This window comes from Muscardinus avellanarius (assembly GCF_963383645.1).
Source record: "Muscardinus avellanarius genome assembly, chromosome: 7".
Taxonomy (NCBI): domain Eukaryota; kingdom Metazoa; phylum Chordata; class Mammalia; order Rodentia; family Gliridae; genus Muscardinus; species Muscardinus avellanarius.
Window position 1 is genome coordinate 79,979,294 of NC_137793.1, and position 24,830 is coordinate 80,004,123.

At 42.8% G+C, this 24,830-nt stretch overlaps 1 protein-coding gene across 3 annotated transcripts in view; it reads right to left on the reverse strand.

The window, feature by feature from the left end:
* Positions 1-18,798, reverse strand: part of HHAT (hedgehog acyltransferase) — a gene marked incomplete at both ends in the record, with an annotated part of 308,381 nt that extends 289,583 nt beyond the window's left edge. For all 3 annotated transcript variants that reach the window (XM_080699073.1, XM_080699072.1, XM_080699071.1), the window contains 2 exons: positions 8,968-9,035; positions 18,708-18,798. In XM_080699073.1, coding sequence (XP_080555199.1) covers positions 8,968-9,035; positions 18,708-18,798 — 159 coding nt within the window. The remainder of the gene's footprint in view (positions 1-8,967; positions 9,036-18,707) is intronic.
* Between the last annotated feature and the right edge of the window lie 6,032 nt (positions 18,799-24,830).

Below are 24,830 nucleotides of genomic sequence, written 5' to 3' on the forward strand. Positions count from 1 at the left end.
TATAGCCACAGAACTGAAGAGCTTCCAGTTGTCTGAGGACAAGTAGAGAATTCAGAGTCCCCTTGCTCCAGACAGCATCGTGTCCACCCAGAGGGGACCTTTCACTGAGGATACAACACTGCTTTCTACTGCTTGCCTAGTAAATTATAAGTATTACAAGTATGAAAATTTTTATCTAAGATTTGTTCTCATAAACCTAGTAGCAAAACTATGATGAAATAACCTTCATCCACCTCAAACTTTTCAGAGCAGCTACTGTCATCTCTGAAAGCAGCTTCAGTCAGTTCCCTACACAGACGCCACCTTCCCCATCTCCCACGTGTCCCCTGATCTAGCACTTACCTTCCTGCTGCTTCTAATTTCTTTTCAAGAGACTTATCAACTGTCATGTCATGATTTTAAGAGGTAATAACCTTTTAAAGAATGCTGACAGGCACCACTTTGAAGGAAGGTACTGAGAGAAGGAAATGTCCCCCCCTCCTCCCCACTTCCCTATACCGCCCCCCTCAAAATTTCAGAAACAAGATACTATTCAACCTGCTCTATCCTGGAGTGATCCCTGCTCCCCTTCAATCTGAATCCCATTAGAGTTACTTATAGAACCTGTGTGGTGTTATGGTTCACATGTGGACTGTCCCCCCAAAAAAGCTCATGTGTTGAAAATATGGTCCCCAATGCAGCAAGGTTCTGAGATGAGGAATTTAGGCGATGATTAGAATTTGAGGGTTGTAACTTCATTGGTGCACTAATCCATCTGATGGATTAATAACTGGAATGAATTTACTGGGTGGTAACTGCAGGCAGGTGGGGCATGGCTGAAAGACAGGTCATAGGAGCCATGTTCTGGAAAGGTTATGTTCTTCCCAGAGTACTCACACTCTCTCTCTCTCTCTCTCTCTCTCTCTATCTCTATCTCTATCTCTATCTCTATCTCTATCTCTATCTCTGTCTCTCAAGTGCTAATCAGCTTTCTTCTACTATGTCTTTCAACTATGATGTTTCTGCCCTGGAACCAGTTTACCATGAACCAAATCTCTGACACCATGAGCCAAAATGAACTTTTCCTCCTCTAAGTCATTCCTGCCAGGTGATTTGGTCACAGTGATAAAATGCTGACTAACATAAGTGTATAAATTAACCTTGACCCACCTCCTAAGGAGAGTTCTTAACACTGGAAGTACCCACATGAGGAACCCACACTCCAAAAGGTGTGGGTTAGAATTTGAAGGATCCCAATCAGAAATCCACATCCCAGACATAGCTATCATACAAATTATTCCAGTGACAGAAATAAATATTTTACTAACGAAAATGTGGTAGGTTAATATTTTTCTCAGGCTCTAGTATGTTTATAAGAATAAGGTAATATATCACCCTGAGCTTCATCAAGAAGTTCAATCATTGTATGATTACAATACTCCAATAAAAAATAATAAGGCATATATATGAATCTTTTGAGATGATTCCCAAAGATCCAGGGAGAATGGTCCTGGGTCTGACACTCTCTTTGGTATGTCATTTCATTTAGGAAGACTCCATCCTTGACCAAACTAGAGGAGTGGCTGCTTCAGAGGGCAGAATAGAATCACAGCAGCCACAGAGGAACCTTTCTGCAGTGCTTGTTAGAATATCTAAAGAGTGACAATGGAGGCTTGCAGGTTTTAAGACACAGGTTCAAGGATAGGAACCTGCCTATTAGTAAATATTTATAGACATAGCAGAATTCAAACTCATTATAACACACGACCAGGAGCAACGTTGTAAGAGAGAAGATACTGAACTCCTATCCACCTTCATCTGCCAGAAGTTACCCAGAGTAAAACCAAAGAATTTGAATTTTGTTAAACCACCAAATGGGTTGGGTCAGTTCAAAATACAACTGTCCTGTTGGAAGCTCAGCTCAAAACCACCTCCACCAGGGATCTTTCCCTGGTTATTTGAAGGGTTTTCTTGGTTACTCCAAGGCTAGATACTCTCAGAAATTTCTGGTCATACTGATCAGGGACAATCATGCATATAGAAACACTGTTAAAAGCCAGAGCTAGTTTTCAGGCAGGAACACAGATAGGGCAGTAGCTTTGGCTATATACAGCCTGTATGTGTTCCGATCAAGGGATGCTCCTGCCCTTGTTAAATGCTTTGAAGCCCCAACCCTCTGAGAGCTATATGTCACCTGAAATTCTCAGATTGAATATAAACTTATTGAGGAGAGAGCCCATACCTCTTCCTTCCCTCAACCCACAGTACTTACCACACTCTGGGCCACAATGCCAGCAATAAACACATACTTACTCATACACTGACTGGATTGTGGCTGAGAAATTTTCACCATTACATCCAGTTCCCTGACACCTAGTAGACTTTTGATAGCGTTTTGTGGATGGAGGCAAACATGCCTGTGTGGCTTGCAATGTCTTGTAAAGGAACATCAGTCTCTTGGCAACATTTGCCTTGTTTCATGTGTCTAAACTTTGTGAGTTATGAAAGTTAAGCCTTCCCTCATTTTTATAAAGCTGCAGCCCTGCAAAGATTATTACAGTATTTTTTTCCCATACCTCTGCCTCCCTCCGGCTGATGGGAACAGATTATAATGCAGTTTAGCTTTGCTTGTGAGTTTTCAACCTGTCCTTATTAGCACAGAATTGGAATTTATATAGCTTTGCCCCTTCACAGAGGGGTTTCTGAGCAAGGGCAGATTCCGGTGCCCTGTACCAGCCCTTGTAGGCATAGAGAACATGAGCTGGAGTCTCCAAACAGCAGAGGCAAGAAAGCCGCACATTTGTGACAGAAGAAAGTCTCACAGCATAGGCTGGAAAACTCCTGCTCTTCACCCACGAGAGGCCTCTCTTGTGTAGTCTCATCCCTGCTGCATTTCTATTCTGATATATGGAAGATTTGCAGTTAGAGAGAGAAAAAACAAGGGGGAGATGGTAGTGGTTCATTGGTGAATGCAGGAAGAGAATTGTAGCTCTCTGCCTTATGTAAAAAGAAGACAGGCAATGCAAATGAGACCCATCAACTTTGCTTATTAACACTTAGCCACCAAGTACCCTGCTCCTCTGTTCTTGTGTTAGATATCACTAAGTTATCATAGTGATAACTTCTCATCAGTATGACCAAAATGTCTGATAAGAACCCCTTAAAGGGGTAAATATTGAATTGGCTAACTGTTCCAGAGGTCCCAGTCCATACTCAGCTGGCTCCCTTGCTTTGGGTCTAAGAGGAGGCAGGACATCATGGCAGAAGGCCACAGCAGGGGAAGCTGCCCGGCTCATGGAGGAGCTGGGGAAGATAGATGCTTCCAGGGTAAAATAAGCCTCGTGGCCTACTCTCTCCAGCTAGGCCCTACGTCCTAATAGTCCATTCAGTTATCAATGGCTTAATCCATCAACTGGATTGATCAGAGTCCTCATGACCCAATCATTGTCTAAAGCATCACCTCTGAATCGTACCATATCAGGGACCATGCCTTCAACACATGAGCTTTAGAGGACATTACAGATCCAAACCATAGTAGTTCTATCTACTACTTCATGGAAAATAGTTTCTGCTGTATTCAACGGGTTCTTGAAGAAGCCAGAGATAACAATCCAAGGAGGTTAGAATCAAAAGTTTACCTCTGCAAAACCAAATGATCAAGGGGATGAGGATAGCAAGGCAGAGAAGCCAGTCAGAGGCCTCCTGACAGAGCCCACAGGAGAAATGGCATGTGGAACCCTTCAATGACTGCCCACTACCCCCGAGTATAAAGTCCTGACTCACATATGGAAACTTGCTACAGAAAAACACATTCTCAGAAAGAAATGGATTACCTTTAGGACTCATAATGCCTTAAGATAATACTAAGGAGCATCATCCTCTCTCCAGTGGCAACCCCTCTCCACATTTAAATGCTAGAGAGGGGAAGTCAGTCTTAATACTAATCAAGGAAATAATCATCCACTGAAGAAGAAAGTAATGGTAGCCATTTATGTACTGAGCATCTATTCTTCACCAAGCACACTTGTGCTGGGTGCTTTATATCCATCATCTCCTCTTCCATTACTCCATCCCTATGTTCCAGATAGTAAAGCTGAGACTCAGAGAAAACAAATGGTTTTCACAAATGGACCAAAGTCAGACCTTAAGTCCATCCAGCTCCAAGCCTGAGCTCTTTCCATTGGAAATAAAGACAAAAGGAGAAAATGAAAAACAATACAACCCAATGTAGCTCTTCCTTTGCATCAGATTGACTTCAACCTCAACCCTGTACTCTAAAAGCACAGGCTGCAATCCCAGTCCTTGGGAGGCTGAAACAAGAGGATCGCAGGCTCGAGGCCAGTCTCAGCAACTTAGCAACACCCTGATGTTTCAAAATAAAAATAAAATAGGACTGAAATTGTACCTCAGAGGTAGAATGCCCCTGGGTTCTGTCCCCATTACCAAAAAATAAAAATAAAAGCATGTTTACTCCATAAGGCAGTTGGCACTGAGCCATTTTCTTTATCTCATTAGTACCTCTAGAGAGAGGGCAGCAAGATAAAAGAGAGGAGGCGGGAGCCAAGCACCATGACAGATAACACCAAAAAAGGAAGGCACTGGGCTGGACCCTGCCCTGGCCACACACAGGCCCCCAGCACAGCACCACTGCGGGAGGCCACTGGGGCCTGTGGAGAGGAGGATGCGGGAGGCACTCGCTCTCAAGACTTGGTAGAATAGATAAGACAGAACAGGCTGCAAGCTCTGCCACGTGCACAAGAATCTGCCCCTGCTCAGAAGCCCCTCTGTGAAGGGACAAAGTTGTATAAAATTCAATTTTGTGCTAATAAGGGCAGGCTGAAAACTCACAAGCAAAGCTAAACTGCATTATAATCTGTTCCCATCAGCCGGAGGGAGGCAGAGGTATGGGAAAAAAATACTGTAATAATCTTTGCAGGGCTGCAGCTTTATAAAACTGAGGGAAGGCATAACCTCCATCTCCCCTCCATGGCTAGTGTCACACCAAAGAAACTGGCAAGGCTGAAATGCATTCCTGATTTGGGCCAGGATCCTCCAAAACCCCAACATCATCAACACATGGAGGAATATAGGCAGGCCTAGCTCCCTTTCCCTGTCCCAAACAAACTTCACTTAGAAATACCATCATCTCTCTAGAGCCGGAGGTGGTGGTGTACACTTGTAATCCCAGCATTAGGGAGGCTGAGACTGGAGGATCACAGTTCACGGACAGCCACAGCTACTTAGTCAGGTCCTCTGCAACTTAGTGAGATCCTGTTTCAAAATAAATAAAAAAGCCAGGTGTGGTGGCTCACGCTTGTAATCCCCGTGCTTGGGAGGCAGAGACAGGAGGATCGCACAGGTTCATAGCCAGCCTTGCTGGCTTAAGAGACCCTGTTTCCAAAAATAAAAATATAAAAATAGGTCTGGGAGTGTAGCCCGGAGGTAGAAGGGTTCCATCCCCAGTACCACCAAAAAAAAAAATAATAATAATAAAAATATAGGGTAGGAGGTGTATCTTGGAGGTCAAATGGCCCTGGGTTCCATCCCCAGACCCAAAAAATAAAATAAAATAAAATAAAATAAAATAAAATAAAATAAAATAAAATAGAAATACCATCTCTCTAAGAGAGTCTTCCTTTTTCCAATAATAGTGAACCTTGCTGGAAAAGCATTTACTTTACGACAGATCTTGTCAAATCCTATATATTCTTGGGAGCTAGGTAGAAGGTCAAGCTCCTCTCCTCCCCACCCCCAGAAGCAGCATGTGATTCCTGGTACCCACCGTGGTGTCTCCTTGCTGGGACAGAAACACTGTCTGCCTGGCATTTACTTCCACATCCCTGTCACTTCAATGAATTCACTTTCTTCTACTCAATACATTCACTTTCTTCTACAGTTAAATTCAACAAAATACTCACTTACCCTGCTCTAGGATAGGAGAGATATAGAAATGATTAAATCCCAGCCCTGCCAGTGGTCTAGTGGGGATGGCTAATACAAAATAAAATTACACCAATAACTTCATCATAATCCAATTCGAAGCCAAACATGCAAAGGAGGGAATGGGGTGGGAACTGAGGAAGGGCTAAGTAAGTGATGTGTGCATGTATACCTCTACCATCTTGTACCCCATTAAGATGTATGACTATAATGTACCAATAAAAAATTTAAAAAAAAGATATTTAGAGGGAAAAAACACCTTTCCTCACTGGAAAAAAAAATAATTTAATTCAAAACACTGCTCTCACATAATCCTGTTTGTTTCCTTCCGCTGAGGTTTGGATATGGTTGAACATGTCCGCCAAGGCTTCATGTGTTTAAGAGTTGGCCTGAACATCAACATCCCTGACCCAAGCTCTGTTATGAGGACTGAACACTTAGAAGAGGTCGCCTCCCAGAACTCTGGAGACTTAGCTGAGCACTGAGCAGCTGGATGCTGGAATGATGGGAGCCAAGAAGTCAGGGAACACACATCCCTTTGTCTAGAAGTAGCAACACACCGCTGGGCTGCGCTGGCTCCTGACAATGAAATCTGCATTAGCTCCAAAACTTGTCAGGGCCTGACCCTGTGTTCATTTTCTCATACTGCCCCACAATAGCTTCTCTTCAGCTAAAAGTCTCTTGCTTGAAAATAGCTTTATTTTTGCCCCTGGCAAACAATTCTATTCACTTTCAGCCAATTGATTTTTGACAAAGGGGCCAAAAACATACACTGGAAAAAAGACAGCCTCTTCAACAAATAGTGTTGGCAAAACTGGTTAACCATATGCAGAAAACTGGAAATTAATCCCACTTTCTCACCCTGCACAAGAGTCAATTCAAGATGGATCAAAGACTTGGAAATTAGACCAGAGACCTTGAAGCTCCTTGAAGAGGGCGTAGGTCAAACACTGCAACACATAGGCACAGATAAAAACTTTCTCAACAAGACCCCAAAGGCACAACAAACCAAAAGGCGAATCAATACATGGGATTGCATGAAACTGAAGAGCTTCTGTTCAGCAAAGAAAACTGTCAAAAACTTCAATTGAGAGCCATCAGTATTATCTGAAATGCCTGAACTGTGACTATACACAGGAAAAATCACCATTTTGTTGCTGTTTTAAGAGACCCAATAGTAGTATTGTATGTGTGTGTGTGTGTGTGTGTGTGTGTGTGTGTGTGTGTGTGTTTCTAGTGATTGGATCCAGGAGCTTTGTATCTCTGAACTATACCCTCAGCCCTTTTTTTTTTTTTATTTTGAAACAGGGACTCACTATTTTACCACACACTGGCCTCATATTTGTGATCCTTCTATCTCAGCCTCTCAAGTACTGAGATTACAGACATGTACCACAAACCACCCCTCACACCCCAACAGTGTTTTTAAGGAGCGTAATTTTAAGGAGTGGATCCCAGAGACTCACCAAAGTCATTTCCTACTACTTCACAGATTTTACTTTGCCAGAAACTTCACAAGTTTCCTCCTCTCTGAAATGAGCACAAGCCTATCTACCTTATATTCTAATGATCCTAAGAGGGACTTAAGTAAATAAAAAAAAATAGAGGCCATTAATACAAATTCAATTTACATCTATTTCTATTTTCATGGAAATATCCATGGGGTAGAGCAACAAAAACCACACAGGGCCCCCCAAGCAGGGCAGGACACTCCTAGCCCCAGACAAATATGGGATTTACATCTAACATACTGCCTCTGTATAGGGCCAGAGCTGGAAAAAGGAACAGGCTACCCAGAAAATCAAAATGGATAGTGAAGGAATCTTGTTAAAATTCTAAGAAGGAGCCAGGCGTGGTGGCGCACGCTTGTAATCCCCGCACTTGGGAGGTGGAGACAGGAGGATCTCGCAAGTTTAAAGTCAGCCACACTGGCTTAAGAGACCCTGTTTCCAAACAAAAAATATAAAAATGGGTCTGGGAGTGTAACCCGGAGGTAGAAGGGTTTCCAGGAACCCCAGTACCACCCAAAAAAAAAAAAAAAAAAAAAAAAAAAAAAGGATCTGCAACTATTAAGGTAGAAAAACAGTAGTACAGGCAGTACTCAATTTGAAAATGAATTATCTTCCAAAAGTTTATTAGTAAGTAGGATGCTTAGAACTTTAAGCATCACGTTATGTCCCAGGTCAGCCCACAAAAGCTTATTGATAGTAAATACTTGGAATAAAAGTAATAAAAAGCAGCACTTTGATATCACTTTTAAACACACAGGAAGGCAAATATACATCTCATAACTGACTTTGATCTCAATTCACCCCAAACCATGAGCTGGACCATGGACCTCCTACTAAAGTCCTTACTATAATGGGGTCCTGGAATACTGAGAGTCAAAGAATGAGAAGAATCCCAGAGAAAGGGGTTCGAGTAGAAGAGAAAAAGGGATCTAGCATCTCTCTACTGGACAAAGAAGGTGTGGTACCTACCCACATCACACTGGCACAGAAGCTACCTGTAACACCAGGAGGGCACAAGGTCTGACAGAACCGTAGTTGCCCTGGTGACTGCAAAATGAGTTAGAGCAGAAGCAAATGGGTCCATCCAGAGCCAGGGGAGTGCCAGGGAGAAGAGGGGCAGGAATTCCCAGCATGCTCCGCAGCAGTGTGGACAGCAGGGGTGCAGAGAGGCGGGAGGAGGCCATTCCTACAAGTTGGCAAGAGTTATATGCAGAGAGTGTCCAGGGCTTCCTTCTAGCAGAAATAGCCGTCAGGATGACACTTTCTGAATTTTATCAGCATGAAAATTATACTCACTGATAAGGTTACATAATCAGATTTCTGATATCTTAAAAAGAATTAGGGAACAAGAAGATAAGGACTGCAGAATGCCTCACCCAATACAGCATACTCATACCTTTACATCAGAAAAGGCCCTTCGCTCCCAATTTTTCCACCTATTATACTGTACCTAGGTCAACTTCAAACCCCAAAGTGATACAAAAATACTGAAATCAGGTTGGAAAGCCAAGAAGTTTTTCATTTATCCACTTTGTACCTTTTTTAGTCCTCCAAATAAAGTGCCAGTCTCCAGGTCAAATTCTCGGTCCAGTTCCTCTTCATGTTCTAATGAGAAAAAGAGTTTCCATTAGTCACAAAGATATACAAAACTGGATTGGTTGAGGAGAGGAGGCTCTAAAAGAAATTGGAGAATGTCCTGGAAAAGCAGCTGTGGACTAAGCTACCGCAAGAAACATGCCTCCCTTCTTACCTCCTTTCTGGTTTTCCGTGACTTATGTTTCTGGAAATAGGGAATTGGACTGATGTCCCTTTTAACTTGTAATAAAGCTCACAAAAGGTGAAAGAACCAAAGGAGATAAGTGTCCAAATCAGGAAGACATGGAGAGGTGAGCAAATGCCCCACTTGTACAGGATGCTAGAATTTTTTACAAAGACTGTGCCACCAAACTATGATGATTGTGATGGCTGCTTTATATGATAGAATGTTAAGATATAATTGGATGGAATCAAAACAATAAACATGCTTATACGTAAACAATGCAATTGGTTTTAGAAAATAGAACAAAATCTGCAAATATTTTTTGAGGGCATACAATAACCAGACCTGCTGTATGATACTAGGAATGAAAAAGAACAAGACTGGCATGACTCTGGCCTCCGAGGCCTTACCAGATCCTGGGAAAGACACACCAACAATTAAGAACCTTGCTAGAAGGTTAATCCTGAGGTCTGCCCTATGTCCAAAAGGCAGAGTGGGAGGGTGGGGGTGGAGCTCAAAAGAATGTCCTAGGCTGGAGACAAAGATGTAGGAGTCCTCAAGACAATGGTAGTGAGAAATCACCAGAATGCCTGAAAGTCCCTTAAAAAAATAAAAGACAAAGACTGCATAGAAAAGGGGAAAACCAATGCCTAAGAAACAAAGAAAAGAACAAAAACCACCAGAAACGAGAAGGAGCTGCTCAGAAGGAAAGCCAGAAGAGAATGGTGTCACTTAAAACATAATCATGAAATGATGCTGTTTCCAGCACAGACTTGAGGGGCAGATTCACACACACTAAGTAGCCCAAGCTCCCAACCCCTGGCAACACAGTTCCCACCAAGAAGATAAAAGGGAAGGGTATCACCCTCTGGCCCAGCATGCCACATGGCAAGACTCCAGGAGCCCCGTTCACACTGTATCCCACGTGCTCCAGGAGTGTCGTGGAACTGCGTGACTGTATTCGGGGTGTCACTGCAGTGGGGCACTGGTCCCTTCTGTTACAGCAGCTCACATGGTCATGTTACATGTCTCTCATTGTGCAGAGGCTCAAGTCTAAGGAAACAATCTGCCAGCAAAAAACAAGTCACTGCAATCCCACACAGCAGTAGCAGAAATTTCTGAATGCACCTTGGAGAGGGCAGAAACCTCTCCGCCTTTTCCCTCTTTTGTTTTGGCATGATGTTTATACCAGTGCAACCTCCAAAAACTTTAGAATTATACACAAGGCAAACAAAGCCAAAAATTTGAGCTCTTCCTTCTTTTTCTTTTAAAGAATGCACTCAGAAGCCGTGAAATAACATGCTAACCTCAGGCTTCTTGAAACTGGAACATTTCTCCCTCTAGTGGGAAAATTTTGCTTGCCACCTCCTAAAAGGAGGTCTTCAGCCTGGAGTGTTCAAAATCTAAGAAGTCTTTGTCTTTCCCTCATTCAGTGAAGGAAAAATTCTCCTACCCAGAAGGAAAAATCAGGATGAATTCCCGCCCAGAACTAACAATACAAATACAGTATGAGCCACATCTATAATTTTAAAGTTTCTAACAGTTTCTATAATTGTAAAGTTTTTAACAAAGTAAAAAATAGGTGAAATTAATTTTATTACATTTTGTAGAAACAAAATAAAAATATTGCTTCAATATGGAATCAGTATTAAAGAATTCTTAAGTTATTTTACATTCTCTTTTTCCTACTAGCTCATTGGTTTGTTTGTTGTGCTTTGTTTTGGGGTTTTTTTTTTTCATTTGTTTGTTTGTTTTTGTGTGTGTGACACTAGGGATTAAACTCTGGGCATTTTATCTCCAGATCTTTTTATTTCTTGTTTTGAAACAGGATCTTGCTAGGTTGCTGTGAGTCTCACTAAATTGCTGAGGCTTGTTTCAAACCTGCAATCATACTGTCTTAGCCTCCCAAGTACTAGGATTATAGGCCTGTGCCACCATGTCTAGTTCCTACTAATGCCTTGTAATCCAGTGTACACATTGTCCTTAGAATGCATCTCAGTTCAGATTAGCCACTTTCAAGGGATCATTAGCCATATGTGGCTACTGGCAACAATGGACAATATAATTCCAAACCACAAATTCTCTCCCACGTTTTAAAGAATTCCTACAAATATCTCTTGCCTGATTTCTTGACACAACAAATGTTCTCTAGCTAAAACATCCATTTAAAATTGCAACCTAAATCCATCCATGACCCATTTGGAAATCACTGTCTTAGATTAGCTGAAATTCACAGCTGCAAAATGCAGTTGATTGATACAGGTGAACAGAAACTGAGAACCTGTAGCAGCTGGTCTTTCCAGAGAAAAAACAACAGCCCTCAGCACCTCCATGATGCCACCTTTTCAGGTAGGGAGCCCATGCCCTCATCCTTTGGCCAGAACTGGAGTTCTCCTCATAACTCTAATGCAGCCAAGCAAGAGGTTGCTGCAAACAGACCAAAGCCTCCATGCCTGGCCATTCTCTCCATACCACAGAGATGGACTGTGAGGGCAGAGCCAACTCTTTCCTCTAGTGCCCGGGTTCCATTTCGCACAAGTCAGCGCTCCACAAAACTGCCTGAGAGCACAGACATGAAGCAATTTCCACTGATGAGCCCTGATTACTATGTCAGCTGTTGATTTTTACCCCACTTCCACCTCCCAAAAAGGATACATCAAATCCCCATCCTACCTACTGAGCTAGAGGATTTGCATTTTAATCGCTGCCAATGAGCAATGGTGGTAAACCATTTACTTAAAGCCTCTAACTAACCTACTGCCTTCACCCTCAACATTTTGATGGGAAATTAGTTCTGGGGTAGGGCTAATTAGAGGGGCAATAATCAGAAAGAAGGGAACACACACACACACACACACACACACACACACACACACACACACACGATAGAAGCCCCTATCATGGAGGAATACATCCAATCATGGCTTATGCATCCTGCTGTTCCTATGCATTTGGAAAACTCCAATCAGCTCCTAGGGATTCTTTATTTCCCTAGGAACCTGGCGGATACAGACTGTGGCAATAAATAAGAATGGGAAGGGAGGCAGAAAAGATGGGCTTCTACCGATAAGAGAATTTAATAGTAAGCAACTCTCAGATATTCATAAGCAGATTACCATATAGAAGAGAGGTGATAAGGTACTGGTTTTTGCACCTGAGGCTTGGGGGCTCTCTCCCCCCTTATCCCAATTCTCACTCAGGAAATGAAAATGTGATTTAGAAATAACCCAAGCAAAAGCAAATCAGATATGTAAATAGGATGCAAAAATTATAAATCCCATAAAGGGCCTGCAAAACTCCTCAACAGTGCTGCTCATCTAAGAAATTCTGGGCTCTCTTAGGGACAACCATCAGGTGTTTATGGGAATCCTTACTGTTCATGGGAGAGGTACATGATGCTCCAAACTGAAATGGAAACTCCCATGTCAAGAAAGAGCCATAAGCTCTGTATGTGTTGAGAGAAAGAGGAGGAAAAAGGAGAGGGAGGGAGGGAAGGAGAGGGAGGGAGGGAAGAGGAGAGAGAGAAAGGGAGAGAGAAGAGAGAGAGAAAGATCCAACATGGAGCTCTGGTGGGGAAGCAAAAGGAATGAGAAACAGGGATATCAAACACTAGGGGTTGCCCCCAAATGCCTCCAAAACTAGGCTGTGTCCGGAAGCCCTTATGAACAGTTTATTAAAAGTATTAGGAGGTAGAGTCCCTGAAAGGTCACACTTCCCCTACAAAATGTAGAAGAAAAACATCTTTCTTCTACCTTTTCTTAGGGTCATGGCTGAAGCTCCTATAAAAAAAACAAAAGCATACAAATTGATTTAATGTTAGTTTACGTGTGGTAGAAAAATTCTGAGATGTCCTAAACCTAATTACAAAGAGCCAGAGGATGGAAGGAAGGAAAAATGGGGAGAGGTGTTAATCAGTAACAATCTGTAGGCCAAAAATAATGAAAGCCATTCTTAAATATATATGTTAAAACCTTAAATTCCATCACAGCTGACCACCAGACCTGTCTACATATACACTTTCCCCACTACTAAGCCCACCAATGCAGAAGCAAAGATTACTTTTCCTTATGGACCATCTTCCCAGCCCAACCCCACCCCCGACTTTATATAATCCCATCACTGTTATCAATAGCCAATGTTGGCTCAATATAAACAACTTGTGCTTTCCTTCTCCAAAGTTTATTAAAATCCCCTCAGCTTTAGATCTTGCAGACATTTTTCCAACTGCTACCTAGCTCTGCTGCCAGAAGTTTTGGGAACTTGTCCCAGGATCTGGTCCTTTTCCTGGCTAGCATCTGAAATAGCTCAATAAACCTTTGTGTTTCAGAGGTCTCTGAGTCTCAAGAGTTTGGGTTTAACACATGGCACAGAAGCTTTCATAAAAAAAAAAAAGAAGAAGAAGGCTCGAAGGAACTGTTATCTTTGCATATCGCTACACTAGTTTTCACAAAGAAATACGGATCTAATGTGAATAAGCTTCGGGAACTTAGCCAGGCCCGTGTTTTCAGATTCTTTTTGGCCCCCATGTCTTCAGAGAGAAGGATGTTCCTTTCCTCCAGATATAGCAAGGGCATCTCTTGCATGGGGTTCTCATGACCCACTTCATGGAAAATTCTTCCTAGGCTTGATGGCTCACCTCAGCGGAGGTGGGCAGAGAACTGGTGAGACTGACCTTCCTGCTTCTTAGCCCTTCTCAATGCCCAGGCGCCAAATCTTGATGTGGTATCCCTGCGCCTCTTCACCTACCTTTAGACCAGTACCAAGTCAGGAAGAAAATGCCATTCTAGGCTCAAAAAGAAGGGCTAGCCAGGAGATTTGGGATCTCAGTAAGAAGATTGTGACATGACTGTTTGCTAAAAGCCTGGTTCCAAGACAGACAATGGTCAAACACAACATGAAGTATCACCCATTAGAATGCTGGGAGCCTCATGTTCAGTGCTTGCAGGCTGCCAGTGCTGGGCTCCTGCGGGACAACGCACTTGGGTCTTTTCACACTTTGTTTTCTTTTTCTTTCTTTCTTTTTTTTTTTTTTAGTGGGTCTGGGGAGGATGGAACCCAGGTGCATTTGACCTTTGAGCTACACCCCTTGCCCTATTTTTTATTCTTTATTTTGAAACAGGGTCTCACTAAGTTGCGGAGGGCCTCACTAAGTAGCTGAGGCTGTCAACTGGGTAGAGGGATGAACAAGCATGATCACAAAGGATTTTAAGGTTATAAAATAGGATTTTAGGGCTATAAAATAAAATACAAGGCTGGGGGTGTAGCTCAGAAGTAGAATGCCTCTGGGTTCCATCCCTGGTAGCACAAAAAAAATCAATTAAACAATAAATAAGTAAATAAATAAATAAATACATAAATACATAAATAAATAAATAAATAAAAGGGTTGGAGGTGTAGCTCAGAGGTGGAATGCCCTGGGTTCATCCCAGTTCCACTCTCCCCCAAAAAAGAGGATGGGGCACATAGTAACTCTGTATTTTCTGCTCAATTTTGCTGTGAATCTAAAACTGTTTTAGAAAGTAAAGACTAAAGCTGGGCATGATGGCACACACTTGTAATCCCAGCATTCCGGAGGCTGAAACCAGAGGACCACAGTTCATCAATAGCCTCAGCTACTTAGCGAGGCCCTTCACAACTAAGTCAGACCCTGTTTCAAAAATAAAAAGACAGCTGGGCGTGGTGGAGCACGCTTGTAATCCCAGCATTCCAGAGGCTGAGACCAGAGGATCAAGGTCTGCAGACAGCCTCAGCTACTTAGTGAGGCCCTCTGTAACTCAGTGAGATCTGGTTTCAAAATAAAGAATAAAAAATAGGGCAGGGGGTGTAGCTTGGGGGTCAAATGCCCCTGGGTTCCATCCCCAGACCCACAAAAAAATAAAAAATAATAAAAAATAAAAAGACAGCCCAGCCAGGCATGGTGGTGCACACCTGTAATCCCCGCACTTGGAAGGTGGAGACAGGAGGACTGTGCAGGTTCGAAGCCAGTCTCACTGGTTTAAGAGACCCTGTTTCCAAATAAAAAATATAAAATGGGTCTGGGAGTGTAGCCTGGAGGTATAAGGCCCCTGGATTCCATCCCCAGTACCACCAAACATACATACATACATACATACATACATACATACATACATACATAAAATAAAAAGACAGCTGGGCATGGCAGCACATGCTTGTAATCCCAGCATTCAGGAGGCTGAGACAGGAGGATCACAGTTCACTGACAGCCTCAGCTTCTTAGTGAGCCCCTCCACAACTTAATGAGACCCCATTTCAAATTAAAGAATAAAAAATAGGGCAGGGGGTGTAACTCAGCAGTTGAATGCTCCGAGTTCCATTCCCAGACCCACAAAAAAATAAAAAGACTTAAAAAAAAATAGGGCTGAGAGTATAGCTCGGAGGTAGAATGCCCCTGGGTTCCATCCCCAGTACCACAAAAATAAAATAAAATAAATTAAAATAAATTAAAAGGTAAAGACTAGTTGGGTGTGGTAGCACACATTTGTAATCCCAGTACTTGAGACAGGGGGATCACAGGTTCACAGCCAGACTCAGCTAATTAGTGAGGCCCTCTGCAACTTAGTGACACCCTGCTTCAAAATAAAAGAATGATAAATAGGTCTGGGGTATATCTCAGAGGTAGAATAAAAAATAAATAAATAAATAAATAAATAAATAAATAAATAAATGCTATTCAAAAGGGGGGGATCTCCCAGAACAGTGAGAGATAATAAAATGAGAACTATTATTTTAAAACACAAAGCTTTGAAAAGTGGCAATAGATAACAAAGATATTTAGCTATGGAAGAGACTGATTAACTGCTAAAACTTATTCATGCTTTCTTCCCCCATAACAGAACTACTCTTGCTTGGGCTGGATACATGACCTCCCAACCTAAGATATGTTTCCTAGCTTCTCTGTCAGGTAATGTGGCTACAGGACTAGATTCTGGCAAATGAGACATGAATGAATATGACATATAAATACCTTACAGATCATGTTCTGAAGAAGAGAAGACTGTCCTCCCCTTCCCTTTCATCCTTCCTGATGGGAAAAGGCAAAGACAGCAGCTAGAGCAGCCACCTTACTTGAGCAGAAGCCGCACGCTAAGGACCTCAGAGGAACATGGTGCAAAGAACCAGAGCATCTGATGCCATGCCAGCCATGGACCACCGTTGGCTAGGATGCCATGTTTCTGTGACCAAGCCTATTTCTCGTTGGGTTGTGCTAAGGATTAAATGAGAAATAAAGTGTTTACTATGTGCCTTATACAGAGCCGGTTAGCTCCTTCTATGTGGGTTCCAAGATTCTAGAGGCTCCAGCAGGGAATGCAACCACTCGTCCAGCCTTGACCAAAGTCTCCATCTATTATACGTGATCAGTCTCAGCCATCAAGCCCGTGGCTTTGAGTGGGACACATGCAGGATGGAGAGAAAAGTCAATTCTGGTGACCCAGAGAACTATATGCTATACTTTGGGCAGGGTACTCTCAAATATGTCTCCTGAAAGCTATCTTTGCTATTTTATTTTATTATTTTATTTTATTGCGGAGTTGGGGATTGAACCTAGCACCTCGCACAGTGGAGCACATACTCTACCCCTGAGCTACACCCTCAGCCCCTACCCTTATCATTTTAGATGTCTACACCTACTCTCTATACACTCCCTTGCCTTTATGGTGAGGCCCTAACTCCTCAGTGGAATATACAATGTCTTTCACAATACACACCTGCTTTTTTTAATCCAAGTTTGACTCTTTCCACTCTCCCATTGTACTCTGCCTTCCAGTCCTACTGAGTGGTTTGTAGTTCCTGGACTGCAGGACGCTCATACCTCAACAGCACTGCACAAGTTTATTTGCTTGCCTGGAAACCTACCTCTGTCCATGGCTCCTCAGTTCCTATCTACTTGGCTAGCTCCTGTTCTTTATCCACACCTAGGAAACTGTCCTATGGCAGAGAGTTTGGGGCCCCTCTAAAAGTCTCTCCTTCAGCCACAGCATGAGAGGTTTCAGATAGCATATGGCCACTAAGCTGAAGACTATTTCTCATACTCTCAACAGTGACCACGTGACAGGGCTAGCCCATTGGGTATAAGCAGTAGCAACAAATGTTTTTGCCAAACTGTTCTCAGAAGAAAGAAGAGAGCCGGGTGTGGTGGCGCACGCTTGTAATCTCAGTACTTGGGAGGCTGAGACAGGAGGATCGCAGGTTCGCAGCCAGGCCCAGCTACTTAGTGAGGCCCTCCACAACTTAGTGAGACCTTGTTTCAAAATAAAGAATAAAAAATAGGGCTAGGGGTGTAGCTCAGAGGTAGAATTCCCCAAGTTCCATTCCCAGTACCACAAAAAAAGGAAGAAGGAACCCCATTACCCTTAACTAGGAGCTTGAATGTTGACTTGGGAACAATACATCTCCAATACGCAGACAAAGACAACATACTAAAGATGGCAGAACAAGAAGAAAAAAGGAAGGAGGGTGGTGGTGCACACTTGTAATCTCAGTACTTGGAAGGCAGAGACAGGAGGATCACAGGTTCATATCCAGCTGAGGCCTTTCACAACTGAGACCTTGTTTAAAATAAATAAATAAATAAATAAATAAATAAATAAATAAATAACGGCGGGGGTGTAGCTCAGAGATAGAATGTCCCTGAGTTCAGTCCCAATAACACATACACACACACACACACACACACACACACACACACACACACACACTAAAGGGAGCAGAGTGTGGTGGTGCAGGTCTGTAGTCCCAACTACTTGGGAGGCTGAGACAGGAGAACTGCTTGAGACCATGGCCTTGAGGCCAGCCTGAGTAACATAGCAAGACCTAGACTAAAAAAATAAAAAGATAAAAGGGGTCCACACTGGTGGCGCACGCTTATAATCCCTGCGCTTGGGAGGCTGAGACAGGAGGATCACACAGGTTCGAAGCCAGCCTCAGCTACTTAGTGAGGCTCTCAGCAACTTAGTGAGACCCTGTTTCCAAATAAAATATAAAAAAGGTCTGGGAGTATAGCCCGGAGGTAGAAAGCCTCTGGGTTCCACCCCCAGAACCACCAAAAAAAGGGGGGGGTCTACACCTCTAACAGACCCCTGAACAAACTATGCCTGAAAAGAATGATAGCAAAAAGAAATTTAAGGGGATGCTTGGTATTCTGAATGTAGGCTCCCTCCACAGCTCTCCACAGCTGTTGAATCAAGCCCTCCTATCACAGGAGGAGCGGGTGTCGCCCAGAGGCAGAGCACTCGACTCTGGCTTTGATCCCCAGCACAGGCACAAGCAAGCAGCAGCAGCTCTTACAAATGATGAGCCACAGAACCACCTAAAAAGACCCAGCACTGAAATAGAACATGGCATGCACCAAGAGCATTCGTTCAAGCTCTCCACAACCAGTGAAAGTTAGGCAGGACCCTAGCATTCCTGACCCATAGGACCATCTTTCTGAATTCTCCCCCTTGGGACTTTCCCTTCCCAGTCCTTTAACAAGAGATCAGGAAAGTGTAGAGCCTTACCTCTGGAGACCTTGTAAACTTCGTAGAAAGAATAGAAGTGGAAGCCGAGTGAAGTGAGCCGGTAAAGAAACAGTTCCCACGGGGGCAGCATTGTCCCTTCTCACGACAGTTCCCGAGGCCCACAGCCAGCGTTTCTAGGAAGAGAAATGGAGAACCAAACCTGAAACCACGAACCCAGCACTAGACAGCAGCCTCTTAATATCCACCAAGTTAGTTCGCACTCCCAGGGAGGCCCCTTCTCTCTTCAAGGTGATACAGACATAACCAGCACCCAACCTCCCCCTCCCGATGACCTCACTCCACCTGCATCCAGCACGGGGCGGTCAGGCTTCTCCTAGGAGTACCCACAGCCTTCCATCACAGCAAACACCAGAGAGATCTCTCCTTTTGTGGGACACACCTCCTACCCTGTCGAGTGGAACTTTGGAGAGCAAGAACCATGATTTTTGACACCCAGCACCTATCGTGTGCCCGGAATGTAGCAAGAAGGGTGCTCTATGAATAATGAATGGCTTCTAAGGCCTCAATAAAAGAAAAGCATGAATAACCTCCAAGCCTCTTCTAAGCCAACAGCTTCAGCCTCTTCAGCCTCCTCTTCAAATTGCACAGTTGTGAATGAGAACAGATGGATAAAAACTGCTTTGCTGACTGGGTGTGGTGACACAAGCGTGTAATCCCAGTACTTGGGAGGCTGAGACAGGAGGACTGTACATTGGAAGTCAGCCTCAGAAATTCAGGGAGGCCCTCAGCAACTTAGTGAGATCTGGTTTCAAACTAAAAAAGTAAAATAGGGTTGGGGGGTAGCTCAGAGATAGAATGCCCCCTGGGTTCCATCCCCAGTACCAAAAAATAAAAAACAAAAACAAAATACCTGCCCTACCAGGCTAGGGACATAGCTCAGTGGTAGAGCCCTGGCCTAACATGTGTGAGGCCCTGGGTTCAATCCCAAATACCAGAGGGGACTCATCCTGTCTTCTATATGTCTTTGTACTTCCTGAAGGGGAGTACCACGCAACTGTGGCAGACACTACTAGGGCCCCCGCATATCTACTCTCCCTTCATACACAGTAATTTAATTCTTATCTGGACACATGGACAGGTTGAGTGAGCTCAATACTATGCTCTAGATAAGTGGACACTTGAATAGTTCTGGCCAAAGGGATATGAGGGCGAGGACACGAGGCTGGGGTACCCCTTCTTTTCCTCCCCTTCCTGCTAATCAGTGTTGGGACAGCCCCTTTAGATCAAGAGGCAAAGCCTCATGAAAAACAAGATTCCTAGGTCCCTGACTCCATAAACCACCCTACCCCTAAAACTGCCTGGGCCTCTTCTGTCCGGGCTGTTACAAGAAAAGGAAATGCACTTTGAGGTATCGAGCCTCCACTAGTGCAGATCTCTTAGTCATGGCGTCCATGTCTGCATGCTAAGTAACGGAAAAGGTAAAGGAAAGGTAGGCCTACAATTTCTGCAAATTAAAAGATCCCAAATATTCTAAAGTAACAAAGCGTTCACTAAATGTAAGCCCTTTTACGGATCTCGCTGCTTTACTCAATCTTAAATGCATGCCATTGTGGATGTCAGATTGAATTAAGAGCAAAATTTTAAGACCCGCGGGGCGTGGTGGCGCACGCTTGTAATCCCAGCATTCGGGAGGCTGAGACCTGGAGGATCACAGTTCGCGGACAGCCTCAGCTACTTAGCGAGGCCCTCTGCAACTCAGTGAGACCGGGTTTCAAAATAAAGAATAAAAAGTAGGGCAGGGGGCGTAGCTCGGAAGTCAAATGCCCCTGGGTTCCATCCCCAAACCCGCCAAAAATAAATAAATAAATAAATAAATAAATAAATAAATATAAAAAAAATAAAAATTAAGACCCAAGCAAGCACTTTTTTTGTTTTTTTTTGTTTTGTTTTGTTTTGTTTTTTTGTTTTTGTCACTGTGGTAGTGATGGTGGTACTGGGGATGGAACCCAGAGGTATTCTTCTACCTCTGAGTTATGCTCCATCCCTATTTTATTTTATTATTTTGAAAAAAGTTCTCACTAAGTTGCTGAAGCAGGCCTGAAACCTGTGATCCTGCTGTCTCACTAAGCCTCCCAGGTACCAGGTTACAGAGATGTGACATCACGCCCAGCTCCAAGCAGTCTCTTCCAATATGTGATGGTGAGACCAAAGCCCAGACCTCACACGTTCTCTCCTTTTGTTTCACAATAGCCAGGAAAATGGGTAGAGCAGGGGAGGTAGGCATTTTACCAACGACAAATGTGATGAGGTCACACAGCCAGAAACAACCCACCCAGGACAGAAAGACAAATACTTCACAATCTTATTCTATGTGTAATCTAAAACAGCCACACTCACAGATGCAGAGTGTGGTACATAGCTGCCAGGGGCTGGGGTGAAGGAGGTGAAGAGGTAGCTTCAGTTAAACAGGATGAATGCATTCTAGAAATCTATTATGCAGCATGGTGAATATGGTTAATAAAAATAATACACTGTATCCTTGAAAAGTGTTGAGAGTAGATGTTAAGTATTCTCATCATTCAAAATTATAAGCCGCCGGGCATGGTGGCGCACGCTTGTAATCCCAGCATTCTGGAGGCTGAGGCTGGAGGATCGCGGTTCGCGGACAGCCTCAGCTACTTAGTAAGGCCCTCTGCAACTCAGTGAGACCTGGTTTCAAAATAAAGAATAAAAAATAGGGCAGGGGTGTAGCTCGGAGGTCAAATGCCTCTGGGTTCCATCTCCAAACCCGGAAAAAAAAAAAAAAAAAAAAACTATAAGCCAGGCATGGTACTTGGTAGGCTGAGACAGTACTTGGTAGGCTGAGACAGGAGGATCACAGGTTCGAGGTCAGCTTCAGCAATTTAGTGAGGCCCTCTTCAGTTTAATGAGAACTTGTTTCAAAATAAAAGAATGAAATAGGGCTGGGGTATATTTCAGAAGCAGAATGCCCCTGGGTTCCATCCCAGTGCCACAAAAATAAAATAAAAATACAAAATAATGGATATGTGAATTACCCCGATTTAACCATTTGCACCATATATGTGTATCAAAACAACACACTATACACCATAAATATGTGCAATTTTTGCCTAAATAAGTAAATAAGTAAACAACTGTGCCTGGGCTCAAATACAGAACTATCAGGCCTTTGTCCCTCTTCTCTGCTAAGGCCAGCCCCACACTTGGGGTTACTCATCCTCAGAGCCTGGCTCAGAATCATCCACACCTAGTAGCACAGATTTCTTTTCAACTCTTTTTTTCAAGCTATTGGGTCACAGTCCACGAAAGGAAATACACCTCAGCCTTCAAAAACTATTTCAATGTTCACATTTCAATGGTTCTTGACCCAAGGTATCCCATAGTCAGGGCCCCATAGTTGCCTTATAAACTTGGCCTGGTTGCTCCTGCAATCAGTCAGCCTTTCTGAACCCTGGCATTTCAACTTTCTTTCTTTCTTTCTTTTTTTTTCTTTCTTTCTTTTTTATAGTACCAGGGATGGAACCCAGGGACATTCTACCTTGGAGCTATACCCCACCCCTATTTTTTATTCTTTATTCTGAATAAAATATTTTATTCTTTATTCTTTATTTTATATTTTATTCACTGAGTTGCAGAGGGCCTCACTAAGTAGCCGAGGCTGGCCGCGAACTGTGATCCTCCTGTCTCAGCCTCCCGAGCATTTCAAATTTCTTGGTGCCCTACTATTTTTCAAAACCATTTCTAGGGTCACACGTTTTCTATTCACATTGTATTTTCAAAGTCCTGGCATATCCTGGAAAGATTTAAAATTTCTTCTTGGAATTTTGTAGGAATAGAATAGCGTTCCCTTTAGTGGGAAGTTCATGTTAACTTGGTTTTATAGAATCTCTCCTGTCAAAGGCTGTTGTGGCTGTACTGGATGACCTCCTCGTCTCCAATAAAAGATTCAAATAGGAATGAGATTCACTTTGAAAAAATAAATTTTATTTCTTTTTACTTTCTACATTGGAATTTGTATAAACTCCAACTATCTAGCCACTGGACAAGATTGTGAGCATCCTGCAGCTTGGGACCATTTTATCTTCAATGTTCCTGGAACAGGAAAGATACTCCTTGGATATTATCTATATGAAGAAATATGGGTTGTTTTTTGTTTTTTGTTTTGTGGATCTAGGGATGGAACCCAGGGGCATTTGACCTCCGAGCTACACCCCTGCCCTGTTTTTTATTCTTTATTTTTGAAACCAGGTCTCACTGAGTTGCGGAGGGCCTCACTAAGTAGCTGAGGCTGTCCGCGAACCGCGATCCTCCAGTCTCAGCCTCCCGAATGCTGGGATTACAAGCGTGCGCCACCACACCCAGCTTTGGTTATTTTTATTTTGAGATGACTTTACTTAATTTAAAATGAACATATTGAAATTAAAATTACTTTTTGCCATTTATTTTTTTAAATTGTAGGGAAGATAGTATTATATATAACATAAAATTAAAAAAAAAGAATACAACTGGGGCCGTCAAGAGTGGGATCGGTATTTGCAACACAGCATGCACAGAGAAATATCGCTGAAAATTAAAACCAGATGCTTCCCCTAATCAGCAATAACTAGGAGGCAACGGGCAACAGGAAGTGGTCGAGCTATAGAAAGGGCCCTATAGTGAAGCAATTAAGGTGACCAATCAAAGGGTATGGAATAGGGGAGGATGGAACCTCTTTAAAAAGCAGGAGGTACATAAACACATGTATCAAAGTTAATCACCAAACAAGCATGGAATCGAGGGAGGGGGAGGGAATGGGATGGGGACTGGATGAGGGCTAATTGGATGATGTGTGCTTGTATATCCTCTCAAGTCTTATATTCCAATGTGATGTATGATTACAATGCACCAATAAAAATAAATTTAAAAAAAAGAATACAAATAGTGCCGGGCACACCTGTAAGGAGACTCAGATGTTCAAGGATAGCCTTAGTAACATGGCAAGACTCTCATCAACCTAGAGTGATTCTTTTTCAAAACAAAAAAATTAGAAAAAAAGAGGGAGAGGGAGCTGATGGTGTAGCTGAGGTAGAATGCCTCTGGGTTCCTTAGTATCACAAAAAGAAAGAATCTGAATAGTAAAGGACTGTACTCCTAAAAATATTACTAAGATTTGAATATAAATAATCTTGTAGATTAAATGAGAGTTCTAGATGCCCTACTTTTTAGAAGTTTTTCAGGGACATTCCATGTAGAATAATTCCCCTGTGTTAAGGATTTACTCGTGGAGAAATACAAAATTCATTTTTATAACATTGCCCCTTTTGGTATTGTTCTTAGCTATGCCATACATGTTGTGGGGCATCATACACACACACATGCATGCATGTGAACACACATGATATATAGGTTTTAGAAGCAAAAGAGCAGGACAGTCTCCTCCCTCACCTCCAAAATTTGGGGAATGGACCATAGAGCTTCTCTACCTGGCCATTCAGGGTTCCCATGGGAAGAAGAGAGAAAGGGCTGTAACCAAGCCACACAGATGAAGGAAAATTAAGTTGTATCTGGCATCAGACTCATCCAGGAATCAGTTTTGGGAAAAAGAGGGAAATAAAGAACATAAGACAGCAACTCCAAAGCTATAATAACTAGAGGATCTCAAAGCTAAATGTTATTGATGAGCATGAGAAATCCAAGAAAAGTAAAGACAAGAGATAGAAAATGCATTTGGTATCAGGTGTTGGAAGGAAATCAGAGCAGTTTTTCTCTGTAATCAGAGGGGAGGAAGTCAGACTGCAGTTACAGGGAGCTTTCTCTACCATACTGGGTGTAAGAGCTCCGAGGATGGCTATTTCAAAAAAGTATTTATCTGGGAATCATAGAAGTCAAAGGCCTACAGAATAAAATTGAAGCCATAAATGGCAAGAATTCAGGTAACAGCTTTTTCTATACCAGAGTGCTTTCCATTTGCATTTCCTTTGTAATTTAACACTCTATCTGCTTTCAGAAAAAAAAAAATGCCATCTCTCAGATCATTGCAGAAGAACTAACTTTTTTAGTTCCATTTCAGAGTCAAATGTTGCTGAGGGAGAAGAGATCTGCCCAGAGACACAGAGAAGCCAGCAATAGACCAAAAATCAAAACCAAACTTCCCAACTCCCT